This window comes from Poecilia reticulata, chromosome 16 (genome assembly GCF_904066995.2).
Source record: "Poecilia reticulata chromosome 16, P_reticulata-male-v2, whole genome shotgun sequence".
NCBI lineage: Eukaryota > Metazoa > Chordata > Actinopteri > Cyprinodontiformes > Poeciliidae > Poecilia > Poecilia reticulata.
Genome location: NC_088845.1, coordinates 13,254,425 through 13,277,486, shown reverse-complemented (window position 1 = coordinate 13,277,486; position 23,062 = coordinate 13,254,425). Strand labels below are relative to the sequence as shown.

At 38.7% G+C, this 23,062-nt stretch overlaps 2 protein-coding genes across 3 annotated transcripts in view; one reads left to right on the top strand and one right to left on the bottom strand.

Annotated features, from left to right (window-relative positions):
• Window positions 1–92: 92 nt before the first annotated feature.
• p3h3 (prolyl 3-hydroxylase 3) lies at window positions 93–13,413 on the bottom strand. The gene is made up of 17 exons (XM_008431376.3): window positions 12,820–13,413; window positions 11,657–12,003; window positions 10,582–10,766; window positions 9,604–9,756; window positions 9,095–9,287; window positions 8,058–8,189; window positions 7,842–7,984; window positions 6,414–6,503; window positions 6,283–6,335; window positions 6,136–6,215; window positions 5,933–6,060; window positions 5,062–5,157; window positions 4,836–4,986; window positions 3,625–3,742; window positions 2,874–2,949; window positions 2,636–2,776; window positions 93–1,409 (listed from the first exon to the last, which is right to left on the bottom strand). The coding sequence occupies exons 1-17, from the start codon at window positions 12,996–12,998 to the stop codon at window positions 1,230–1,232; spliced, it is 2,445 nt and encodes an 814-aa protein (XP_008429598.2). The 5' UTR covers window positions 12,999–13,413; the 3' UTR covers window positions 93–1,229.
• A 3,109-nt stretch (window positions 13,414–16,522) lies between these two features.
• The window catches only part of usp5 (ubiquitin specific peptidase 5 (isopeptidase T)), a 15,138-nt gene continuing 8,598 nt past the window's right edge, over window positions 16,523–23,062 (top strand). For both annotated transcript variants that reach the window (XM_008431380.3, XM_008431379.3), the window contains exons 1-8: window positions 16,523–16,794; window positions 17,315–17,443; window positions 17,527–17,593; window positions 18,824–18,951; window positions 19,742–19,887; window positions 20,914–21,098; window positions 21,892–21,986; window positions 22,864–23,057. In XM_008431380.3, coding sequence (XP_008429602.1) covers window positions 16,687–16,794; window positions 17,315–17,443; window positions 17,527–17,593; window positions 18,824–18,951; window positions 19,742–19,887; window positions 20,914–21,098; window positions 21,892–21,986; window positions 22,864–23,057 — 1,052 coding nt within the window. In that variant the 5' untranslated portion in view covers window positions 16,523–16,686. The remainder of the gene's footprint in view (window positions 16,795–17,314; window positions 17,444–17,526; window positions 17,594–18,823; window positions 18,952–19,741; window positions 19,888–20,913; window positions 21,099–21,891; window positions 21,987–22,863; window positions 23,058–23,062) is intronic.

Sequence of the window (23,062 nt, the reverse complement as noted above, 5' to 3'; positions counted from 1 at the left end):
GAGAATTTTTATCATATTAAGAAATTTATCACGATAAACGATAAAAACCTGAATCAAACTCAATAAATTTCCAGACTGCTTCAGGAACCCTGTAATTTTTAAATTAAATTTTATTCTTTTAAACGTTATTTTCATGTTTTCCAGACCAAACCTCGTGCTTATGGTAAATCTACTCCTGTAGATCTAAAAACAAATCAAAGACAATCACCCGGATGAGTCGGTTCATTCACAGAAAACCAATCAGAGCTCCTGATTTTGAGGAAAAGACCGACAGCAGGAAGCTTTGATTTCAGTTTCATGTAATTTCTGCTGAAACTCCAAACAGCAGGAAGACGTCTAGATGTGGATGCGATCGCAGCACCAGGCAGTCGGGAGCCTAATGCCACCTGCCTGGGAGGAGATTAACCCCGATGTTTTGTATGGCGAGGAAAGGAAAGGGTTAAAACTACATTAAAGGAGCCGGTCGACCCGAATTTGTGTCGGATTACAACGCAGAGTGTTAATATGGGCTGCAAAGAGGCACTGGTTGTAATGGGAACAATGAGGCTGCAGTGGGAGGCCAACCGGCCGGCTGTCACACCACTGGATGTGTATGATTAAGTGCTCTCTCCTTGGATTAATAATCCATATTCTAAATGGGAGACTTTTTAAGCTTCATAAACAAATGCACTCATTTATAAGGGATTAACAGTAATCTCTCTATTTCTATCCTTTTTTTTTTACCCTCGCTCACTTCTCTCTCTCCCTCTATCCAACATTTCTCTCCTGTTTTTATGTTGTTTTTTTAGTAGCAGAGTGTTGTGCGTCACGGTCATGTCAGTCAAACTTCATCATTTTCCTCAAATTCAGAGCAGAATAAAAGCGGCCGGAGGAGGTAAATCGCTCAGCAGATCTTGCAGCCTGGCCTTTCTCTGCCACAGTTTCTAACCTCACTCTCCGTCTGTAATCCTCTTTCCTCTTGCGTGCATTTGGCATGTGGCACTCATGCTTCGCTGGTAAAGAGTCACATTTAATGCACATTATATTCTTTCCATTTTCAAATTCAGTGATTGGTCAGAGAAGCATCCGGAGCAGCGATACAGACTGACATCACAGAGGCGGCTCTTTACCACTCACAGCATAAATAAAGCACAAATTGGATGCAGAATTAAAACATGAATGGAGGGAGATGCTTGAGTGGAAACTGAATGGTGAAAATAAATTCCAGTCTTGAGCGTCTCTTCTGACGGTCACAGCTCGTCCTTGCGGCCCGTCACCGCGTTTCTCCCTCTGCTCCGTTCTTTGGGCGCGTGGCTCCGGGCATTGCGGCCTGCGGTGGCGCCGCCCTCCTTCTCCTCCTCCTCCTCCTTGTCCTTCTTCAACGCGCTCTGTCCGTCGGCGGCCCACAAGGCCTCTGCCTCCTCTCGCTCCTGCAGCAGGGATGCAAAATACGTCAAAAATGCTGATTTCCTGCTGGAAGCTGATTTGGAAAGCAAATTCTGAAGGAGTTTTGCAAAAACAAAGCGTTTGTGTCTTGTTTTTAAATTCATTCCTGTTGATGTTCATGAAACTGAACCCAAAAAATACCAAGTGAACTTTTTATACACCAAACTCTTCAGTGTAATCAATGTCTCATCTTAGGATTTCTGTGATGGAACCAGAGTTGCGGTACATTTACTTTAGAAAAAAATACTTTTAGGAGTATTTTTACTGTGTTGTACACTGTAAAACATTTGAAGGTGGTTTAACTTGAAGATGCAACTCAACAGGAAAATTGTTTTGATTTTAACTCAGAAAATAAAGTTTGTGACGTTGATTTAACAACAAGAAACAAATGTTTAAAATAGTCTTTTATTAAGTTCTGATAGTTCATCAATATTGAATTGTGAGTTTTAACTTAACGCTGCAATTTAAACCAAATAATAATTATTTCACAATGTGCAAAAAATATAAAAAACCTGCTCTCGTCTAGATAAGAGCATACATTACTCTATTATTTTCACTCAAATTAACAAGTTAAAATAAATATTTGCTTTACTTTGGAATAATTTAAATTTCAAACTGCATGAACAAAATTTCTGAAATGTTATTTTCTGTAGGACATTTGAAACCATGTAAAGTTTGGATGCACACTTTATTTAATTTCTAATTGTAATAAAAACTCTAAATTAAAAGGTAGACGTTAAAAGGCCTGCAGTGAAAACTGTTGACTAATGAGGCTGAATGAAAAGGCAGGCCACACTTTTCAGATCTTAATTAGAAAAGGAAATTTCTAAATTTTCCCTTCACTACAGTACTGTGTCGGTTTATTAGATAAAATCTCCATAAAACATATTAAATTTCACGGTTTCAACCTGACAAGACGTGGAATGGTTCAGCAGGTTCCAAGGCCGAAACCTGTGTGCTTTTTTTTCCATGAGTGAGTAAAATCCCTACATGTGGAGTAAAGAGGTGAAACGCCGAGTCCTAAATGGTTAACCTTTTCCAAGCGTGCACACGATGAGACCGCATCGACCGGGCCGCAGAACAGGCTCAGTAAATGGCCATCGTCATGCAAAACCAGCAGCAGATTTGCATTGTGTTCGAGCCGCTCCGATTATCCAACACCAGAGTCACGACACCAGCCAGCGCAGCCGCAGGTGTGACATAAGCTCACCATGTCTCTGTAGAGCTTCTCCTTGGTGAACCAGAGGGCCAGAGCGCAGCGCCGACCCCGGGTCACGGCCGTCACGCCGTGGGGGTTCACCGGCCCGGACGAAAAGCCCACCAGTCGACCGCAGCTGGGCTTAACTCGAGCCTGCAGACAAGACCGAGGGCAAAGAAATCCCACATTCATCATGGCGTTAAAAACATGATCAATAATCTGCATATTTGAGTTCATCAAAGTGACTCACTGTTACTGTTTTGGCGTCTCGCTGAGTGAAGAACAACTCTCCTCCGTCAAAGTTATCGTTCAGGTAGAGAATGGCGCTGTTGGGTAAAGATGTTCCTCATTTTTACACACAGAAAAACGACTTTATCATATTTTATAGGATGTAACGTTTTGAATTCAGACAGTTTGGTAATGCAGTGACAATTTGCTTAAAGAAAACTCTCCTATAGTCACCTTCCAGATGCTGAAGAAGACTGAGAAAATGTATATAAGTACATGGATTCATTTCATTTTATTATTCTATGATGTGTTTTATTCAAATTCACCCAATAAACATGAATAGTTCAGGTAACAACTAAAAGAAATCATGACTTAAAAGGAGCAGAAAGAAGTATAAACTTATAATATCTGCCCTCTATTTACATGAAGACAAACTATTCAAGCTTTTCAACTCAGAAATGAGACACATTTCAAAAACACAAAACAAAATATCAACTCATTTAATGCCAAATCCCTTCATCATAATGATTTTCAAATTTATTTTAAATGCAGGAAGAAATTTAGATTTTTCCACAAATTAACACCGTTAACTGGAAAACATCTTTCCTGAATGGGATTTTTTGAAAATCTCACTTCCTTTTAAGGTATATTTGCTTTCTCTTTTTTACACATTTGGAACAAGGTGACAATAAATCAGAGCACCAGGATTCAGAGTAAATAACGAAGCAAATAAAATAAACATTGATGACTACCGGACCTCGGGTTTATGGTACCTGAGGTCTCTGTGTATGAAGGCAGGCGGTTCCCTCCAGCACTGTTTGGTTTCCGGCTCCAGGAGACAGTTATCGACATGGACGGGGTGAGACAAATCCATCCTGCCCTCCTGCTCACCTGGAAGGAAGCAGACAAACAGGTTCAGAACCAGCAACTGATCCGGTCCAAAGTATCGGCTCAAAAGCTGATTCAAGCATTTTTAAGCAGATCTACTGCAATGAGCAATAAATCTATCAATCAATAAATCGCATAATAAATTAAAACAAGCTCAAAAATTTCCAGTTGCACACCTGACCCAGATGACCCTTGACCCTAAAGAGTGTTTCAATAATAAAAGAAGCAAAAGAGAGGACAATATGACTGTATCACTTGTATAGCTGATATCCACACTGTAATGTTCAACAATAATTCAGATTATTTCTTAATAGAGTTAAGAAAACAAATTCTGCTGCATATTTACTAATGAAATGTCCTGTTCAGTGCTTTGCTGCATTCGATCATTTATATCTGTTCACAACTACAAGCTTAAATTTCATTTGTTAGAATTTCATGCAACATGCCAACATGAAGCACATGCATGACGATGAAGAGGAGGAGAAATTACACAAAGTGTTTTTAAATGCGCTGGAGCTCTGCTTCAGTTGCTAGGCGACGGGCTGGGCTCGGCTGGGGTTGCTAGGTAACGGCGTAGCGCCCGTCGTCTGTTACTTTTTGAAACGGTTCACTTTACAGACACCAAAAACACTTTAACTTATTTCCAAATAATGACTGGATGTTTTTTTTAAGATCTTGAAATGTTTTTAAGAACCAACTGGAAGGATAAAAATACACAAAATGTGAATTTTTCATAGTAGATTCCCTTTAAACTGTTCCATATTTCTGTCCCTGATTTGTCTGGTATTTTTCTTCATCTGCATGATTGTCTGCTGCTCGTCCACTAATGTCGTATAAAAAAAAACAAAAAAACATCTGAGACTTTTAAGGTGCAGCTGGATTTATGTCGAGACTAAATGTTTTAAGGCGCTCTGTGTGGAAATGCTAATGTAACCTTTTGGAAATTAATCTGCAAAAGCTGATGATGTCAGTATTTCACCTGACTTAGATTAAGGACGGAGCAATTTGAGTAGGAAATGTGGTATAACTATAAATTCACTGTGTTGAAATTAAACCTTCTCTGATCTGGGACAGAATAAAGAGTGAATGCTGTTACCCGTAGCGGCGCTGCGACACACCAGGTGTGTGAAGGAGATGAAAAGCCCTGAGGGACTCCTGAAGTAGGAGTGCAGCAGGGTCCTCACTCTCTCACCCAGCTCATGGAGCAATCTGGTGTCTGACTGGTCCACCAGTCCTTCCTGGGACAGCTGGGACACAGACAGCAGGAGGACTTCAGAGATTTCACCCAGACCAAAACCTCTCATCCTCTGATTTCCACCCACCTTCACAGCCCTGAGGACGGTGAGACCCTCGAACGTCTCATGAGGAGTGTGCGGGGACCGCCGTCCTCTGTAACCGTCGCCAAGCGACGCCGCGACCTAAAGGACACAATGTGCACTGTAAAAACAACATATCTCACCCAGTATTGTTTGTCTGGTTTCTATTGAAAATATATTTGTACACACGGATTAAGACAAAACTAACTCAACATTGACTAAAAGCTAGACATAGAAGCTTGTTTTAAGTAAATCATTTCTTGATATTGATGAAAACGTTCCAGATCCATTGGCAGATTATTTCATTTATAACAAGGGGAAATTTAAGTAAATTTATCTGCCAATAAAACTAGAACTTTTTCATCAATTTCAAAGAATGATTTACTTAAAACGAACCTTTATACGTTACTTTTAAGTTAGTATTATCTTAATTGATCTGCACTAAGATGTTTGCATTAAAAACTAGACAAATAATTAGGAGTGCACCGACAGCAGTTTTTTAGCCCATCGCCGATCACCGATTATTTAAAAAGCCTGATCTTCTATCCCAATTTTGGCCAATTTTTTTATTTTTTTGTCTGAAATGTTGCTAATTATAGCAAAGAAGTCGCTGAATTTGCAACAATGTGGCGACTATTCGATACGACGCGGGGGGCTGGACTGTCGGTCAAAGCTTCCTAACAGGAGAGCAGAAGAGGACAGTGGGTGATTTTTAGACCTTTTCCAAGGTGGATAAAATAGGTGGATAAGATCGGCTTCACATGTAAAAATGGGGCGATCTTCCAAAGTTAAGGAAATCGATGCACAAAAAATACTTGGTAACAAAGAAGGAGCCTCTGTGTTGGAGGGAGAGTTGAGTTTTACTACTGGAACCTACAGTTGCCAGCTGCAATATTTTATCACACTCCTTCTCAGTCATGACTCCGTCCAGAACGACCCGGTTCGTCCCGTTTAGAGCGTCATCGTCCATTGTTATGGTCACTCCCATCTGTGGAACCGGACCCCCTGTTGAGACCAATCACAGTAAAGGATGAGACAGAAGAAAAGCTAAATTATGAAACTATGGAGCCGTTTTCTTGCCTGCATAAAACCCGCTGTCGTCCACTTCTGCTGGCTGATCTCCTTCCTTTATTTTCTCATTTATCACCTGTTTCTCTGCTCTGTAGGGAGGCAAACACTCTGAGTCAGCCTTGCATTTCAGGTGAGTTTTGCCTCAGTTTGTCTCACCTCCAGTTTTCTCTGAGAGATTCAGGCACAACATCCTCTGGAGTCCAGAGATCCTGCAAACAGGATGATGAATAAACTGAGCAAACAGGCATTTGCAGCGTTCAGTCGCTGCACTGGGAGTCAGCGCTTACCGGGTCTGTGAAAGTGAAGTTCAGATTCTCCACACCGAAATACAACAGGCTCTTCTCCTGCAACGACTGGTTGACGTATTTGGCAATTTCCTGAATGAAAACACAAAATTTTAGTCAAACGTGACTATTTGGATGAATGTTATTGATTAAATGATGTGTAGACTCTATGCATTTCTTATTCTACAGTGTTATTTTGTGATTTTTACCACTGTAACATCAACCAGCCAATCAGACTAGAGGAGATTAGCAACCTGCCTATAATCTTACATATTTACACATAAAATGCTCTAAATAAATACATAATATCCCATTTTTTTAAAATAAAATTGAACTTAAAATAGTTAGAGGAGGATTCAAAACTAAACTCTGATTTATGTTTTCCTTCATTTTCCCATCAGTGGAAAATAACAACACAAAACAACCCTGTTCAGGGTCGTATTTATCTAACTTTTTCACATTTTGTCTTGCTATTCAACGTACTTTATAGTTTTCAAACTTTTTTAAAATTAGAAATCTGACATGTATTTGTATTTACTATATTTAGGTCTGGACTTTATCTAGGCCATTATAACACATGCATATGCTATGACCCAGCAGGTTTTCTTCCAGGATTGGCCTCTACTCAGCTCCACCCTCAGCATGATGCTGCCTCCACCCTGTTTCCTGCTGTACAAAACATTTAGCATTTTCTGACCAGAGCAGCTTCTTCCACGCATCTGTGATGTCCTCATGATGCCTTTTGTTCACTAATGTTCACTAATAAATTTAAACCACCATTCATATGGAGATTAAGTGACAAACTGGTGGAAGGCATTTGGTTGCACTAAATTTCATCAAAAGGAACCAAAGTATGAAGGCCTGAACACAAATGTACCCCTCTATTTATAATATAATATAATATAATATACGTTTTTTTATAAGCATCATTTATTGTCTCGCAAAGGAGAAACTCAGGTGTAACAGCAGCATCAGGTTTAAAGGTTCACACAAAAAAAGTTCTTAAAGTGTAAAATATTATATAAAAATAAGATTTCATTAATTACTACTACTACTACTACTACTACTACTACTACTACTACTACTACTACTAATAATAATAATAATAATAATAATAATAATAATATATTGTACAAGACTATAACAGCAGTTATTTTGGACCTGTAGTCCAAAGGATGTGCAACTGAGTCGGATCACTTTTCTAAAAGATTCATAATGTTCATGTGAAAACTGCAAAAAAAAAAAAAAAAACAGACCACTTACAATGCAGCATATCAGTGCAGAATTATTATTCCTCATAATTATAATTCATTTATAATCCTGTATTGGTTTGTGCTGGTCTTTCACATTAAGTCAAAATAAAATCCAGTAAAGTTTGTGGTTGAAACATGACAATATTCAGATTTAGATTATCGACCTCTAGAGTTTTACCTGCGCAGGCTGGATGCCGTGTGACTCAGCGTCGCCCCCTAGTGTCTCATAGTAGAGCTGCAGGTTGTCTAAGGAGTCCCTGTCATTGGGGTAAAACAGCAGAAAGGAGCGAAGCGTCTGCAGCGCTCCACTCACATCACCAGCTGATGGAGAAACAAAAGTCAACCATAAGTAACAATAATGAAAACATTTTCTCTCTATTGAGCAAAGCCTCACATTTAAACTGTGCAATGTGCAGATGCTCAAGCTGAGTCGGTAAGAAGTCCTCCTGTGCAGAAATCCGTCCGGGTCGTGTGGCGACCTGAGTCACGCAGGACTGCCGGCATGAGAGGAGGGACAGGGACAGAGCTGGACAGACGAGACAAATGAGACAGACGAGACAAACAAATGTCCATATGTGTCATAAACAACGCTGGTCATTACAGTACAATTATGTTTTTACTCCTGATTGCTGGGCCAGACAGGTTCTTATGTATTTATTGACTTTTTTTAAAAAAATGAATGTTAATGTTGGGCAAAAATAATATGTGAGCTGTGTTGATATTATACCTGAATATAAACAATATTCAAGTATTTGAAAACTTATGAAGTTATAGTGATTTTTTTTGGAAACAATAAGGAGTCATTAGTGTAACCATTAGTGTTAAATCTATCATGCTGATGTATTAATGTTCTGTAATTTACATTAGTAAAATCATTTTTTCTTAGAGGACAGGGAACCAAACAGGCTGCAGCCCGGGGCCCCACATCCTTGTAAATCCGGCCCTGGCTGATTGGCAGGTCACAGTTTAGTGGCTATAAGAATCAGATTTCTGTTTATATAATCAGATATTTAACTGAAACCAAGTAGAACAATAGATAAAATAAAAAGAAAACATTTCAAAGATCTTCTGAAAACTTGTAGGAAACCTAATTAAGACCACTTTAAAGGATAAAGAAACCTGGGAGAAAATCCAAAGAAGTCAAAAATATATTTATCCTCTAAGTTTGTAACTGTTGCAGAACAAAAAATCAAATCAAATCACATTTACAAATGATAACTTTGTCTATTTCCTCCTGCATTTATCATCTCATCCTGTTAGTTTTACCTGACATATTTAAATTCAATCAAACTGCCTAAAGAGACTAAAAGCATTGAGAAAATATAAACAATAATCCAGAACAAAGTTTTCCTCGTCGTATTTTTCACTAAAGTAAAGCCCGACGCTCCTGTGGTGTGAAAATATCTCATCCTGTCTTGTAATTCTTCCCACCTGCAGCCTTTTCGAACGCGCCGTCCACCCCGTCCACTCCCCGGTCCTCGGGCAGCAGCTGCGGTGAAACCTCACACTGCACCCTGCACTCGTCTATCCGCCACAGAGTTTCATTCACACACGCTCGCCATTTCTCCGCCGCCTGCAGCCAGTCGGACGACGCTTCGTGCTGCATGGCTGCATCGTACAGGACCTGAAAGAAAACAATCGCATCAAAACTGGAAGATAAAACAACTTCAGGAGAAGTGGTATTTAATCCTCAACTTTACTGCAACATTTCCTTCTTTTTACAGTTTACACAACCTCAAACTTTATTGTTTTTATTAAAGACTTTGAGCTTCTTTTGAGCACTTTTTTGTTTTCTGTAACACAAAAACATACATTTTTGAGGTTTTACTGAAACAAAATACAAATTTCAAGGTGTGCAAGTATTTCTGTAGGACGCTGTGCCTCATCGCTGCATCCATTCAGACTCACTGCTTATAAACAGGCCGTTTTTCTCATCTTACCCAATGTTTCTCAGTCTCTCTGTCTTGGAAGTCGTCCTCCGTCACTCCCTCCATGCGCCTGTACTTCTCGATGTTGTTCCTCATCTCCAGGTGACTCGGGTTGGCCACGAAATACGTGTGAGCTGCAGATGCCGCCTTTTTCAACTTCTCCAACTGGTGTGGAGGAGAATGTCAGACAAACACTGGCATATTTCCAGAAAATACAGCTGCAGATTTCAATTAAACATCACAGCATGTTAACTGTAGAGTCAACAGGAGTAAAAATACTAATAAGTTTATTAAGCAGAGCTCTGAGGATGCACAGTATGAGTGTATGGCAATGTATTAGGGCCAATGAAGACAGAAAAAAGGAGGAAATTTATGCCAAACAAAATCTGAAATGTTGAGAATAATTTCTGAAATTTTCTAGAAACAAATGTGGAAATTTCTGAGGTCCACAAGTCAAAAATGTTCAAGAAGAAACTCAGGATTTCTTAAATTTCTGAGTTTCAAAAGTTGTCTTTGCAACTTTTGAAACTTCCATGTTTTTTTCAAGAAAATCTCTGAGATTAATCTCAAATGTTCGGAGTTTTTTCTTGCAAATTTTCAACTTTTGAAACTCAGAACATTTCCAAAACTCAAAATCTTTCGACTTTAAAAACTCTGAAATTTTCACATTTTTCATAGAACATTTCTGAGATTAATCTAAAATTTTCTGAGTTTTTTTTTAAGCAAATTTTTGACTTTTGAAACTCAGAAAATGTCAATTTGTGAAACTAGGAAAGAAATTTCTAATTTCTTCAAATGAAAATTTACTACCTGACTACAAAAATGTACCAGTTTTTCTATCTACAGTGGCCCTAATATGCCATCGTACTGAAGATGAGAAGAACCACAAAAAAATTTTTAAAATATCTGACTTTTGATCTCAGAAGATTAAAGTCAGGATTTACTTTTCAGCACCTTTAATACTCCTCCACAGCATGAAGTGCATCTTACCTTGTAGTAAGTGACTTGTAGGAAGTTGTAGGGGTTGCGAGTGTTGAATTCATATTCGATGTCATTAGAAACAGGAAGTTGTCCCGTCGGGGCGACGGAGTGTCCGATACAGAACCTCAGACACTCGGCTTTTTGCTGAATCCAGTCCAGAGCCCAGAGGTCCCACAAGCTGCCCTCCTCTGAGTCTGACAGAAAACACAAACACATCTCACATCCAGGGCTGCACAGTGGCGCAGTTGGTAGTGCTGTTGCCTTACAGCAAGAAGGTTCTGGGTTCGATTCCCGGCCCTGGTCTTTCTGCATGGAGTTTGCATGTTCTCCCTGTGCATGCATGGGTTTTCTCCCACAGTCCAAAAACATGACTGTCAGGTTAATTGGCCTCTCCAAATTGCCCCTAGGTGTGAGTGTGTGTATGGTTGTTTGTCCTGTGTGTCTCTGTGTTGCCCTGCGACAGACTGGCGACCTGTCCAGGGTGAACCCGCCTCTCGCCCGGAACATTACCTGGAGATAGGCACCAGCACCCCCTGACCCCACTAAGGGACAAGGCTGTAAAGAAAATGGATGGATGGATGGATCTCACATCCAGCCATACATGTATATACCTGCTTAAGTGTGCTGTACCGGTGCAGACCTATCAAATACATTTGTAATTTGGCATTTTTAAGCCTGTGTTTTTAAAAACATTTTCAAGTTAATTCAGTTAATTCTGTATCGGATCAGTTTCAGCCAATCCTAAACCTCAGATATCTGTATCGGAAGTGAAAAAAGTGGATCGGTGCATCCTTAGTTGAAACCTAAATTCAGCTGACTGTGTAAAGTCTGACTGTCCTTAGGCTGTTTTGAGCTTTCTCTGTTACATTAAATCCCAACAAAATACATCGCAGTTTGTAGTTTTAGCATGATAACGTGAAAAGTTTATGAATCTCTATACAAACCACTGTGCTTTAATAAACTCAACCAGCCTCTAAATTGACTGAGATGAAGCTAAACTGAACGATCTGACATTTATTGTCAATTTAGACTGACTGATGCATAAATATCTTCACCAGAATATAGTTATTACCTCTAAACTTACCCAGTTTGTTGAAAGCCTTGGTTCCGGATGCCACACAGCCATCGTGACACTGTCTGCGGGCTCTCAGCAGAGCCTCCTTGGTCTGGATGGATTTCTCCAGCAGCTCTGCAGCCTTTGCCCACTCCTCTCCGTAATAAGCGCGGACCCCGCTGTAATACAGAAAGTCATACGGCTGCAAAAGAGACAAAACTTTAGATCCGCTACCTCCGGAAGCTCTTACAGTGAGGGTACATAATGCTACAAGAAGAAAACACAACGCCACGTATACAGTGAAGTGTTCAGAGCGCAGCGCCATGGTCCGAGAAGCAGATCCCACCGCAGCAGCAGGAGAGGAAGAGGAGGAGTGTCTGCAGATAAAGACCATCCAGAAAAAAAATCAGCCAGTGTGAGAAAACGAAACCTGGGCGCAATTTTCTTTAACTTAACTTCTACTACCGTAAAAGAAAAAGTAAGTGCGACACTGCATCTCAAAGTCAACACAGTCTCACCGACAAGGCAAATATTCAGTCTCAGTTCGGTTGGATCTCTCTTTTTTTAATTTTATTTAAAATTTCCTTAAAGTGGTCTAGATATCAAATGCAAAAAAAAAGCATAAACAAAACAGTCTTTTTTTGTTTTAAATCGTGTCATTTTGATTTTGACAGTTTACAATTTAGGCCAACATAAGAACAATAAGAACTGTTATATATGCGTTTTTCACATATATAAATATAAGTTGGACCTTTTCTGTAGAGAATAGAAGAAAGGAGCTCCATAATGGTCCTTTTATTAAAATAAAAAATTGCAAGATGTCCAATTTTTGTTAGATGTCCATAACTGTTGTTATGCATTGTTTTGTAAATAGCACTTAATAATCCAAATTAGAGTTCACCAACCTATGAATTCTTTAAAATCTGAGATGGAAATCATAAAATGGAAAATAAAATACAACAAACTCTATGTCAAAGAATCATTAATCCATAGCAAAGTTGGAAAGTTATAGTAAAAACATATTTGGCCTAAAATGTTCCAAATATCCAGCTTGTCATAAAAATAACGTTTTCCTTTGCAATAGGTTATCACATGATTTTTAAATAATTTCTATTAATTTAATTTAATCTTCACACAATTTGTTGAGCGAAGTTTACATAAATAATAGTGGGCGTATTTAATCAATGTATTACGGTAAAAGCTGGCTCTTCTCTCGTTCGGCCTTCCTTCCCGTTCTTGTGAGAAATTCTGTTCCCCTGAGAAAATCTGTTCCCCCTGTGTCGGGAGCGCGCATTGCAGCCAGAGAAGTGGATCCGGCGGATCTGACCATATTTACGGCGCTTCTGATCGATTTCTCGGTAAAACCACTCATATAATCATGTCACTTTTGTAACTTTCAGTTTAATCGGCAGCTATCAAAATAAAAATACATACATAAATAAACGAGGTCTTGTGTGGAGGTCTTTTTACGCTGTTTTGTGTTATTTTAAACGCGAAGTGAATCGATCTTTTTTTCAGCTTTTGTCTCGTAAGCCTGACAAATAAAAGTCAGTCAACAAACACAGGTTTCCAACACGTTGTGTGCATTTATAATTTTTCATTTCTCATAAAGGAGGAGGAGGGAAGCTGGCCGATAGCAGGGCAAAAAATAAAGACTTCCTGAAAAGATCAGAGTGTAAACTTTTTGGTAAATCCCGTTCTAATGTAAAATATGACATTACTGGATTAAGGAAATGTCTAGTATGGTATCACACATAATATTTTTTGAGAATTTGGAAACAGGTGCTTTTTATTTCACAAAGGTATTGGAGGAGAAGAGGAGAGGATGGATATTTCAGCTGCCTGAAATAATGTGTTCGCCTTCTATAAAATGGAAACAAATTAATTTACCTGCAAGTCTTTTGCTGTATTCATTCCTCTTATGATCAATAAGAAATCCTGCAAGTTTGAAAATATTTGCTCTTTTTTTGACAAAGCAAGGATGGGGAAACAAAATATCTTAAGCGCCTGATAAAATCTGTTCCCCCTCTCTAAAATGGAAACAAATTAATTTAACTGAAAAGTCTTTTACTGTGTTCATTCCTCTTTATATCAACAATAATTCCTGTGATTTTCATAACATTTGCTCTTTTTTTGCCAAAGTTAGGATGGGGGAACAAAATATCTTAAGCGCCTGATAAAATCTGTTCCCCCCTTTAAAATGGAAACAAATAAATTTACCTGCCAAGTCTTTTACTGTGTTCATTCCTCTTATCATCAACAATAATTCCTGTGATTTTCATAACATTTGCTCTTTTATTGACAAAGTTAGCATGGGGGAACAAAATATCTTAAGCACCTGATAAAATCTGTTCCCCCTCTCTAAAATGGAAACACATTAATTTACCTGAAAAGTCTTTTACTGTGTTAATTCCCCTTATGATCAATAAGAAATCCTGCAAGTTTGAAGACATTTGCTCTTTTTTGCCAAAGTTTGGATGGGGGAACAAAATATCTTAAGCACCTGATAAAATCTGTTCCCCCTCTCTAAAATGGAAACGCATTAATTTACCTGAAAAGTCTTTTACTGTGTTCATTCCTCTTATCATCAACAATAATTCCTGTGATTTTCATAACATTTGCTCTTTTATTGACAAAGTTAACATGGGGGAACAAAATATCTTAAGCGCCTGATAAAATCTGTTCCCCCTCTCTAAAATGGAAACACATTAATTTACCTGAAAAGTCTTTTACTGTGTTAATTCCCCTTATGATCAATAAGAAATCCTGCAAGTTTGAAGACATTTGCTCTTTTTTGCCAAAGTTAGGATGGGGGAACAAAATATCTTAAGCGCCTGATAAAAGCTGTTCCCCCTCTCTAAAATGGAAACGCATGAATTTACCTGCAAAGTCTTTTACTGTGTTCATTCCCCTTATGATCAATAAGAAATCCTGCAAGTTTGAAAACATTTGCTCTTTTTTTGCCAAAGTTAGGATGGGGGAACAAAATATCTTAAGTGCCTGATAAAATCTGTTCCCCCCATTAAAATGGAAACAAAATAATTTACCTGAAAAGTCTTTTACTATCTTCATTCCTTTTATCATCAATAAGAATTCTTGTGATTTTCATAACATTTGCTCTTTTTTTGACAAAGTTAGCATGGGGGAACAAAATATCTTAAGCGCCTGATAAAATCTGTTCCCCCTCTCTAAAATGGAAACAAATTAATTTACCTGAAAAGTATTTTACTGTGTTCATGCCTCTTATCATCAACAATAATTCCTGTGATTTTCATAACATTTGCTCTTTTTTTGCCAAAGTTAGGATGGGGGAACAAAATATCTTAAGCGCCTGATAAAATCTGTTCCCCCTCTCTAAAATGGAAACACATTAATTTACCTGAAAAGTCTTTTACTGTTTTCATTCCTCTTATTATCAACAATATTTCCTGTGATTGTCATAACATTTGCTCTTTATTTTAAAGTGTTAAAGCGGGGGAACGGTTTATTTTAAATGTCTGGAGTAATCCATTCTCCCCGTGACATTGGAATAAATAAATAAATTCTATTAATTCTTTATTATTCCATATAAAGTTTGAAGTCCAAAATGGTTTAAATTAATATGACTGTTTCAAAATCTTTATTAAATGTATTTTATGTTTAAATATTTATCAACAAATTTAGTAAAAAATGTTTCTGATATTGCATCTAACAAAGTAGATTACAATATAAAGACATACGGTGTTTTCTGGAAAGTCAAAAATCACGTGACACTATTCCTTCAATCAATTATGGAAATATCCATGTCCGCTCGGTGTTTGGCAGGTTGTTTATCACTTTTTGCTTTATGTTAAGCCAAATATTTCATTAATATAAGGTAGCCATGGAAAGATAGTTTAAATCACACAATGAAGTGCAAATATTTTAAAAACACAGTAAAAGACTTTTCAGGTAAATTAATTTGTTTCCATTTTAAGGGGGGGAACAGATTTTATCAGGCTCTTAAGATATTTTGTTCCCCCATCCTAACTTTGTCAATAAAAGAGCAAATGTTATGAAAATCACAGGAATTATTGTTGATGATAAGAGGAATGAACACAGTAAAAACTTTTCAGGTAAATTAATTTGTTTCCATTTTAGAGAGGGGGAACAGATTTTATCAGGCGCTTAAGATATTTTGTTCCCCCATCCTGACTTTGGCAAAAGAGCAAATGTTTTCAAACTTGCAGGATTTCTTATTTATCATAAGGGGAATAAACACAGCAAAAGACTTGCAGGTAAATTAATTTGTTTCCATTTTATAGAGGGCAAACACATTATTTCAGGCAGCTGAAATATCCATCTTCTCCTCTTCCCCTCCAATACCTTTGTGAAATAAAAAGCACCTGTTTCCAAATTCTTAAAAAATATTATGTGTGATACCATACTAGACATTTCCTTAATCCAGTAATGTCATATTTTACATTACAACGGGATTAACTAAAACATTTACACTCTGATCTTTTCAGGAAGTCTTTATTTTTTTGCCCTGCTATCGGTCAGCTTCCCTCCTCCTCCTTTATGAGAAATGAAAAATTATAAATGCACACAACGTGTTGGAAACCTGTGTTTGTTGACTGACTTATTTGTCAGGCTTACGAGACAAAAGCTGAAAAAAGATCGATTCACTTCGCGTTTAAAATAACACAAAACAGCGTAAAAAGACCTCCACACAAGACCTCGTTTATTTATGTATGTATTTTTATTTTGATAGCTGCCGATTAAACTGAAAGTTACAACAGTGACGTGATCATATGAGTGGTTTTACCGAGAAATCGATCAGAAGCCCCGTGAATATGGTCAGATCCGCCGGATCCACTTCTCTGGCTGCAAAGCGCGCTCCCGACACAGGGGGAACAGATTTTCTCAGGGGAACAGAATTCCGCACAAGACCGTAACACCAGGCATCGGCTCCTGATTCATTCAGACCAAACACATAGGAGAGACAACAGGCGCCCTTTAGAACCAGGTAAACAACCAACTAGGTGTCCAAACTCAGGACAGCAACCATCCCACTGAAAAGCAGAACTAGTCATCTCACCATGGCGGACGTTGGAGAGGTTTTGATGTCAGTTTTGTCCACAATTCGCGTCCCAAAGCCTGGGGACCGTGTCCACAAAGACGAATGCGCCCTGTCATTTTCGTCACCGGTGAGCCTTTTCCTTTCATAAAGCACTACCTTCACTAGCCAGAAGAAGAGTGTTAGTTTTCCGAAAGTATTCATGTCATTTGCTGTACTGTGACAAGGAAAAAATACCAGCGATTTCCTACTTTGAGCTAGATTTTCTTGTTGCAGCTAACTAGCAGGCTAGCTTGATGCTAAGCTAGTAATGCTCTGTAATGGAAAGTTAGCAGCGCTAGTTGTGTAGCAGAGTGTTTTAACTGGAAAAGTAGAAACTTTTTTTTAATAGCTATGACTTTGAATGAGCTGAATTTAATATAAACGTGTCGCATACTTTAACCACTCTTTTTTTCTTATCTCATTTTGTGCTGGAATTGTAACATAAGCTGCTAAGTGGTGAAGCTTAGCAGGTTGACAGGAGCTAGAGCAACGGATGCTTTGTCATCAAGAGCTACAGATGTGCTCCAACTTTAATTTCTTGTGTTATAACTTGATGTTTTGAGTTATTCGTATTTCTCTGACTTTTGGCACATGTTTTATCTTTACAGGAGAGTGAAGGAGGCATATACGTGTGCATGAACACTTTTCTGGGTTTTGGCAGTCAGTACGTGGGCAGACATCATGCTCGGACTGGTCAGAGGGCTTACCTGCACATTACCCGGACTAGAAAGGCTAAGGTAGACTTTAATGTGTAGTGTAGTTTAAAATGTCTGTCAATTCCTCGTTTTCAAACTATAATAAGCATTTATTTTGTTCACAGAAGGAGGATGAAAACAACTCTGGCTCAGGACACCCACCTAAGAAAAAGCCCACTAGACTGGCAATAGGTGAGTTTTCCTGAGGGAATCTATGAAACGTTTGCACAACTTGTCAAAAATCCGTTAGAGATGAGTTGAAGCTAAGACAGTTTTCTGAAAGAAAAGTGGTACATGGCCACACAAAGTCACAATTTTGGTATTTGTGTCAGTTTATTATGGTTTGAACATTAAGGAGGCAAAAATGCAAAGTTCCTTCACGACTCCCGTTGCATGTGAGAAGGTGGGTTCTTTTTGCTTTGTTTTTTCTTTACATTTCTAATTTTGGTCACTTTCCTCCCAGTTGGGATGAAAAGGATCTTTCTTGGTTGCTCTTGCAGGCGATGAACCAGAGCTGCAAAATGCTACTTCACCAAACTTTTTAACATTTGTAGCTCGATATACGTGTACATGGATGCATTTTGCATGCGTCATTGATTTGAACTTCAAATGATTCTATGGCATTTAAATCAAAAGAACGCCAGAGAAAAAGCTACACCTTTAAATGTAGCAAGTAGCATATTTTTGGTGTGATTTAATGTTTTGCTGTTGTGTTCCCCCTATGAGTTTTTCCTGATATTTAATTGCACTCTGCTCTTTGGGATTCTGATTTTTTAAAAACAATAAAATTCAGTCAAATATTTTGACTTTTGAATATTGGCACAATATCTTAGCATTAGCTTTGTTTCCAGTGAGCTTTTCTTATTGTTGGCCTTTTGCATCACATAAAAAACCAAAAAAAACACGACGGTCTGCTGCATGCAGAAATAAGTGTTTTATATGGTTTTACTATCTAGACCAGGGGTGGGCAACTCCGGGCCTCGAGGGCCGGACTCCTGCAACTTTTAGATGTCTCAATTTCAACACTGAGTCAAATAATGAGGTCGTTAGCAGGACTATGGAGAACCTGACTGCAGTTAGGAGGTGATTCAGCTGTTGGATTCAAGTGTATTGGACCAGGGAACATCTAAGACTTGCAGGACACCGGCCCTCGAGGACCAGGATTGCCCACCCCTGATCTAGACTCATCTGTCGCCACTTGTTGAACAGGTGGATATGTTATTAAAAGCTTTAAAAGAAGAACAGCAGCGAGGGTCAGTGCCGATAGGCATCTACTTCCTATCGGCAGCAGAACTCGGAACCTGGACTCGAGCCGTTCCTGAAGGCGTCACTGGACGAGAGAGAAAACCTCAGAGAACCATGGAGGGACATTTTATGTCTATATGACATGTTGGCTTCATTATTGTTTCTCTTTTCTTCCAGGGATTGAAGGAGGTTTCGATGTGGAGCAGGAGCTTTACGAGGAGGATGTAAAGGTGGTCATCTTACCTGACAGACAGGAAGTGACCTCAGAGGACCTGGGCACAATGCCGGATGTTGTTAGAGAGCGGGTACCTTTTTTAAAATTGTATTAAGAATTACATTCAGATGGTTGCAGCACCTGCAAAGCTCCTCTGATCATAGACATGCAGGCTTTGAGGCTTTATTCTCTTGCAATAGGAGCATTGAGTCATTATTCATTAGATATTACATTTTCAGATGGTACACATGGTGCCAAATGGTTTATTGGGAACTCCTGGACTTTTATCGACTAATACCGCTCCAAAATGTCTATGCTTCATTTTTTTTGGTACAGTAAATGGTCAGAGCCTGTACTCTGGTTTGCTAGAGGTTCTGCATTACAACATCATACTTTTAAAGCACATTTTTTAGACAGAATAGTTTTTTTATTTTCACTTTTATTATTTATTTACTCTCACTCGGTAACTTGACTGTTGATTTTTGTAACCTCTTGAGCAGGGGTGTCAAACTCCAGTCCTGGAGGGCCACTGTCCTGCAGTTTTTAGATGTTCCACAGGTACAAAACACTGAATGAAATGGCTTAATTACCTCCTCCTTGTGTAGATCAGTTCTCCAGAGCCTTGCTAATGACCTAATTATTCTATTCAGGTGGTGCAGCAGAGGCAGATCTAAAAGTTGCAGGACAGCGGCCCTCCAGGACTGGAGTTTGACATCTGTGCCCTAGAGTGTTACCTTTCATTTTCATACCAGAACCATTTAAATAAACCTTGTAGTTCCTGATTTGCGAGCAGATCTCTTAAAAAGAGGCCAAAGGATTAAGGGATTAAAGTAACTGAGACATCATTGTAACATTTTGTGCTTCCTCTGCTGTGTTTCCAGGTGTCTCTGTCTATGTCGGGTATCATGGCAGCAGACTCAGTGTCTCACACCTTACAAGTTCAACAGTGGGACGGAGAGGTGAGACAGGAGTCGAAGCATGCGGCTGACCTCAAACAGCTGGACAACGGAGTCAAGATCCCTCCCAGGTGGTTTATTAAACTAATCTGTTTTTAAGATGTGGATTTTAAGAAATCTGCTACTTAAGAGAGTTTTAGATTGTTCAAATAAAACCTTGCCTAACACAGTTGCACTTCAACATATTCACCCGTTAACAACCAAGTGACCGCTAATCACTTGGTTGTTATAACACAGTTCTGATCTGAGAAAATGTAAACTTAACTAACAGGAAACAGAATATATTTAAATTTATCTTAAAGATTGATAATATTATCAGCAGCTTTATTATTTAAGATTGTTGCTCAATGTTTAAAATCACAGATTCGAATCTAATTCTCACCCATCCGGTGGAGTAAATCTTTTTAATACTTTCCAAATGGAGAAAAGAGGAGCAGGTCGGTTCACTTGGTAGATATTGTGCTTAAAAAAATATAGTTGTTAGCAAAAGGGTTGCAGCATTACAACAACTTTGTGGTTGTTAGCAATCTGTTGCTTTTACTGTTGAGATACTTGAGACCTGTTTTGAGTCCAGATTTTCAGAGTAGGGGTGAAATGATTAATTGGATGAATCAAACATTGAAATAATCATCACAGACAGTTTGCTGAAAGAAGAACTAGTCAGCAGTAATTAAGGAATGACATTCATGAAAACTCCCTTCATGTTTGTGACGATGTCATGTCAGTCTTACCTCTTCAAACAAAGTGTTGGCAAACATTGATATTAATCTTAACTGAATTTTTCTATGTTTGTCTTTAGGTGTTTAGGTGTTAATACGGTCTTCTAGTAACATCTTTACCTTGTGATATTTTTCTGTCAGCTTTAAACATTTTTAATTCAAGAGCATGGTGGGCTGCTGGATAACTGTCCCAGCGCCTCGACCAGCGGGTTTGTCAGGTTTCCTGAGGAAACTCTGAGGTCCTTGTATTACATTCAGCCTGCAGGACATTAAGCTTTCTCTGTCGTAATAGTCAGAGAACATGAAGCCTGTTTTTTTCCCCCAGTGAGTGTCAGAGCTTCGATATGTGAGGTTTTCATCTTCTTTCCGCCTCTGCAGTGGCTGGCGGTGTGAGGTGTGCGACCTGCAGGAGAACATTTGGATGAACCTCACAGACGGCAAAGTGCTGTGCGGTCGCAGGTACTTCGACGGCTCCGGGGGCAACAACCACGCCCTCCTCCATTTCCAGGAGACCGGATACCCGCTGGCCGTCAAACTGGGCACAATCACTCCTGATGGTGCTGGTAAGCTGAGGACACAATCATGAGCTTTCAGTAGTAAAGGTTATACATTTATCTGCATTCTGGAGGTGCTGTTACTTTGTGAGTTGGTAAATGTATAAACCAGCAAAGAAATAGCGATAGTAATTATTCTAGTTTATCATTAATCTGCTTAATTAATGATAAACTAGAAGAATTTATCACTCTGTTTTCCAGTGATGCGTATCGAATGGACCTTTATAGATTTGCTCGAGTGTTCAGGCTTCTGCATTATCATCTGTAATAATAACTTGTAGAACAGGTGGAAATATTTGTTTCTTCTTTGAATATGTTGATTTTAGAAGTATTTTTAGATGTAGATCCTTCGCTGCAAATGATCAAACATTCACTGAAGGAAAGCTACAATACAGCAAAATGCTTATTTATAAAATCCATTTAATTATTATTTGCATTTTTATGTATTTATAAAATTGTATTAAAGATTTTTTTCATGATGCATATAAAAAAAAATGGGCAGAAAGTGCCCATTTTTAAAAAAGTCTTATCAATTAATTTCCAGAATAATTGATGACTAAAATAATGTAGACTTTGCTGAAAACATAAAAACCCACACATGGACAATTTCTGTCCCCTGACCTCCACTAAGTGACTGGGTTCCCTTCGATCTTTTTTTTTTTTTTTTGCTCTATTTCCAAATGTCACTGATTCTGAAAATAGATTTGTCATGGATGAAGTGTATTGACCAGTTCTATCAGCTCTTGTTTAGTCTGTCTGTATGCCACCGCTCTCAGTTTTCGTCCCTGTTCTGTTTGTCCAGATGTGTATTCGTACGATGAAGACGACATGGTGCTGGACTCCAAGTTGCCGGAGCATCTGGCTCACTTCGGCATCAACATGATGACCATGGAGAAGGTACGCTTCTAACAATCGACTCCAGAAGATCGAGTTGGACGACCAACAGATCTTCTAATTCTTCTGTCTTATTTCTAGTTTCTTAAATTGTTTCGGTACCTTGAATTGAAGTAGGGCTGAAATTAATAATCGTCAACTAATTTAGTAATTGAATAATCATTAACTTGAGTATGCAGACTCAAAAAAAGGGAATTTCCTGAAAGAACAGAGCCGCAATTCAGCCAAAACTGTACAAAAAATGTATACATTTTTCATTTAAGATATTAAAAACACCTTTGTAAATATGTTCTACTCAGAACTGTGGCATAGTTTTAGCTTCACAGAGTTCAAATTCTGTAAGAAAAAATAAAATTACTATCCATTTACCCTGATCCTAATCGATTAATCCAAAAAATAATCAATAGATCACACTCAGAAAATAAAAGGAGACATTCATGTTGCTCTCAAGTCTGACGGGCTTGTAGTAGTATCTTGTTTTGCCATTACACGTTAAATTTATGCATATTTTATATCAAATTAGTAGAAGCATGTAATCTGTTGAAGCAGCAACACGTCTTCATTTGGCTTCTTTTTCTCGACACCTGTATGTTGGTGACACCTGCTGCTTTTAATTTCTTTGCCAGCTGCTTCTCCAACCCGAACCACAGATTGCACTAATGTTGACGGCTCAGATCTCTGTACCTCTCACTGCGCGATGTAATGTTGTTTTTATGATATATTTATGCATTTGCCTAATGATGCTGCACAGACAGGCTGCAGGAGAAGAGCTGCAGCTCTTAGTGTTGAGATTTAAAAAGTTCTTGGTTCTTACTCTGTTACCTTCGTACAGCCGGACTCACCCAACGCTGTTTTTCACCTCTGAACTCTCTCCTTTCAGACCGAGCGGACAATGACTGAGTTGGAAATTGCTGTAAACCAGCGGGTGGGGGAGTGGGAGGTGATCCAGGAGTCGGGGACGACCCTGAAGCCCCTGTTTGGACCCGGTCTGACGGGGATGAAGAACCTGGGGAACAGCTGCTACCTCAACTCCGTCATGCAAGTGCTCTTCACCGTGCCAGACTTCCAGAGCACGTCAG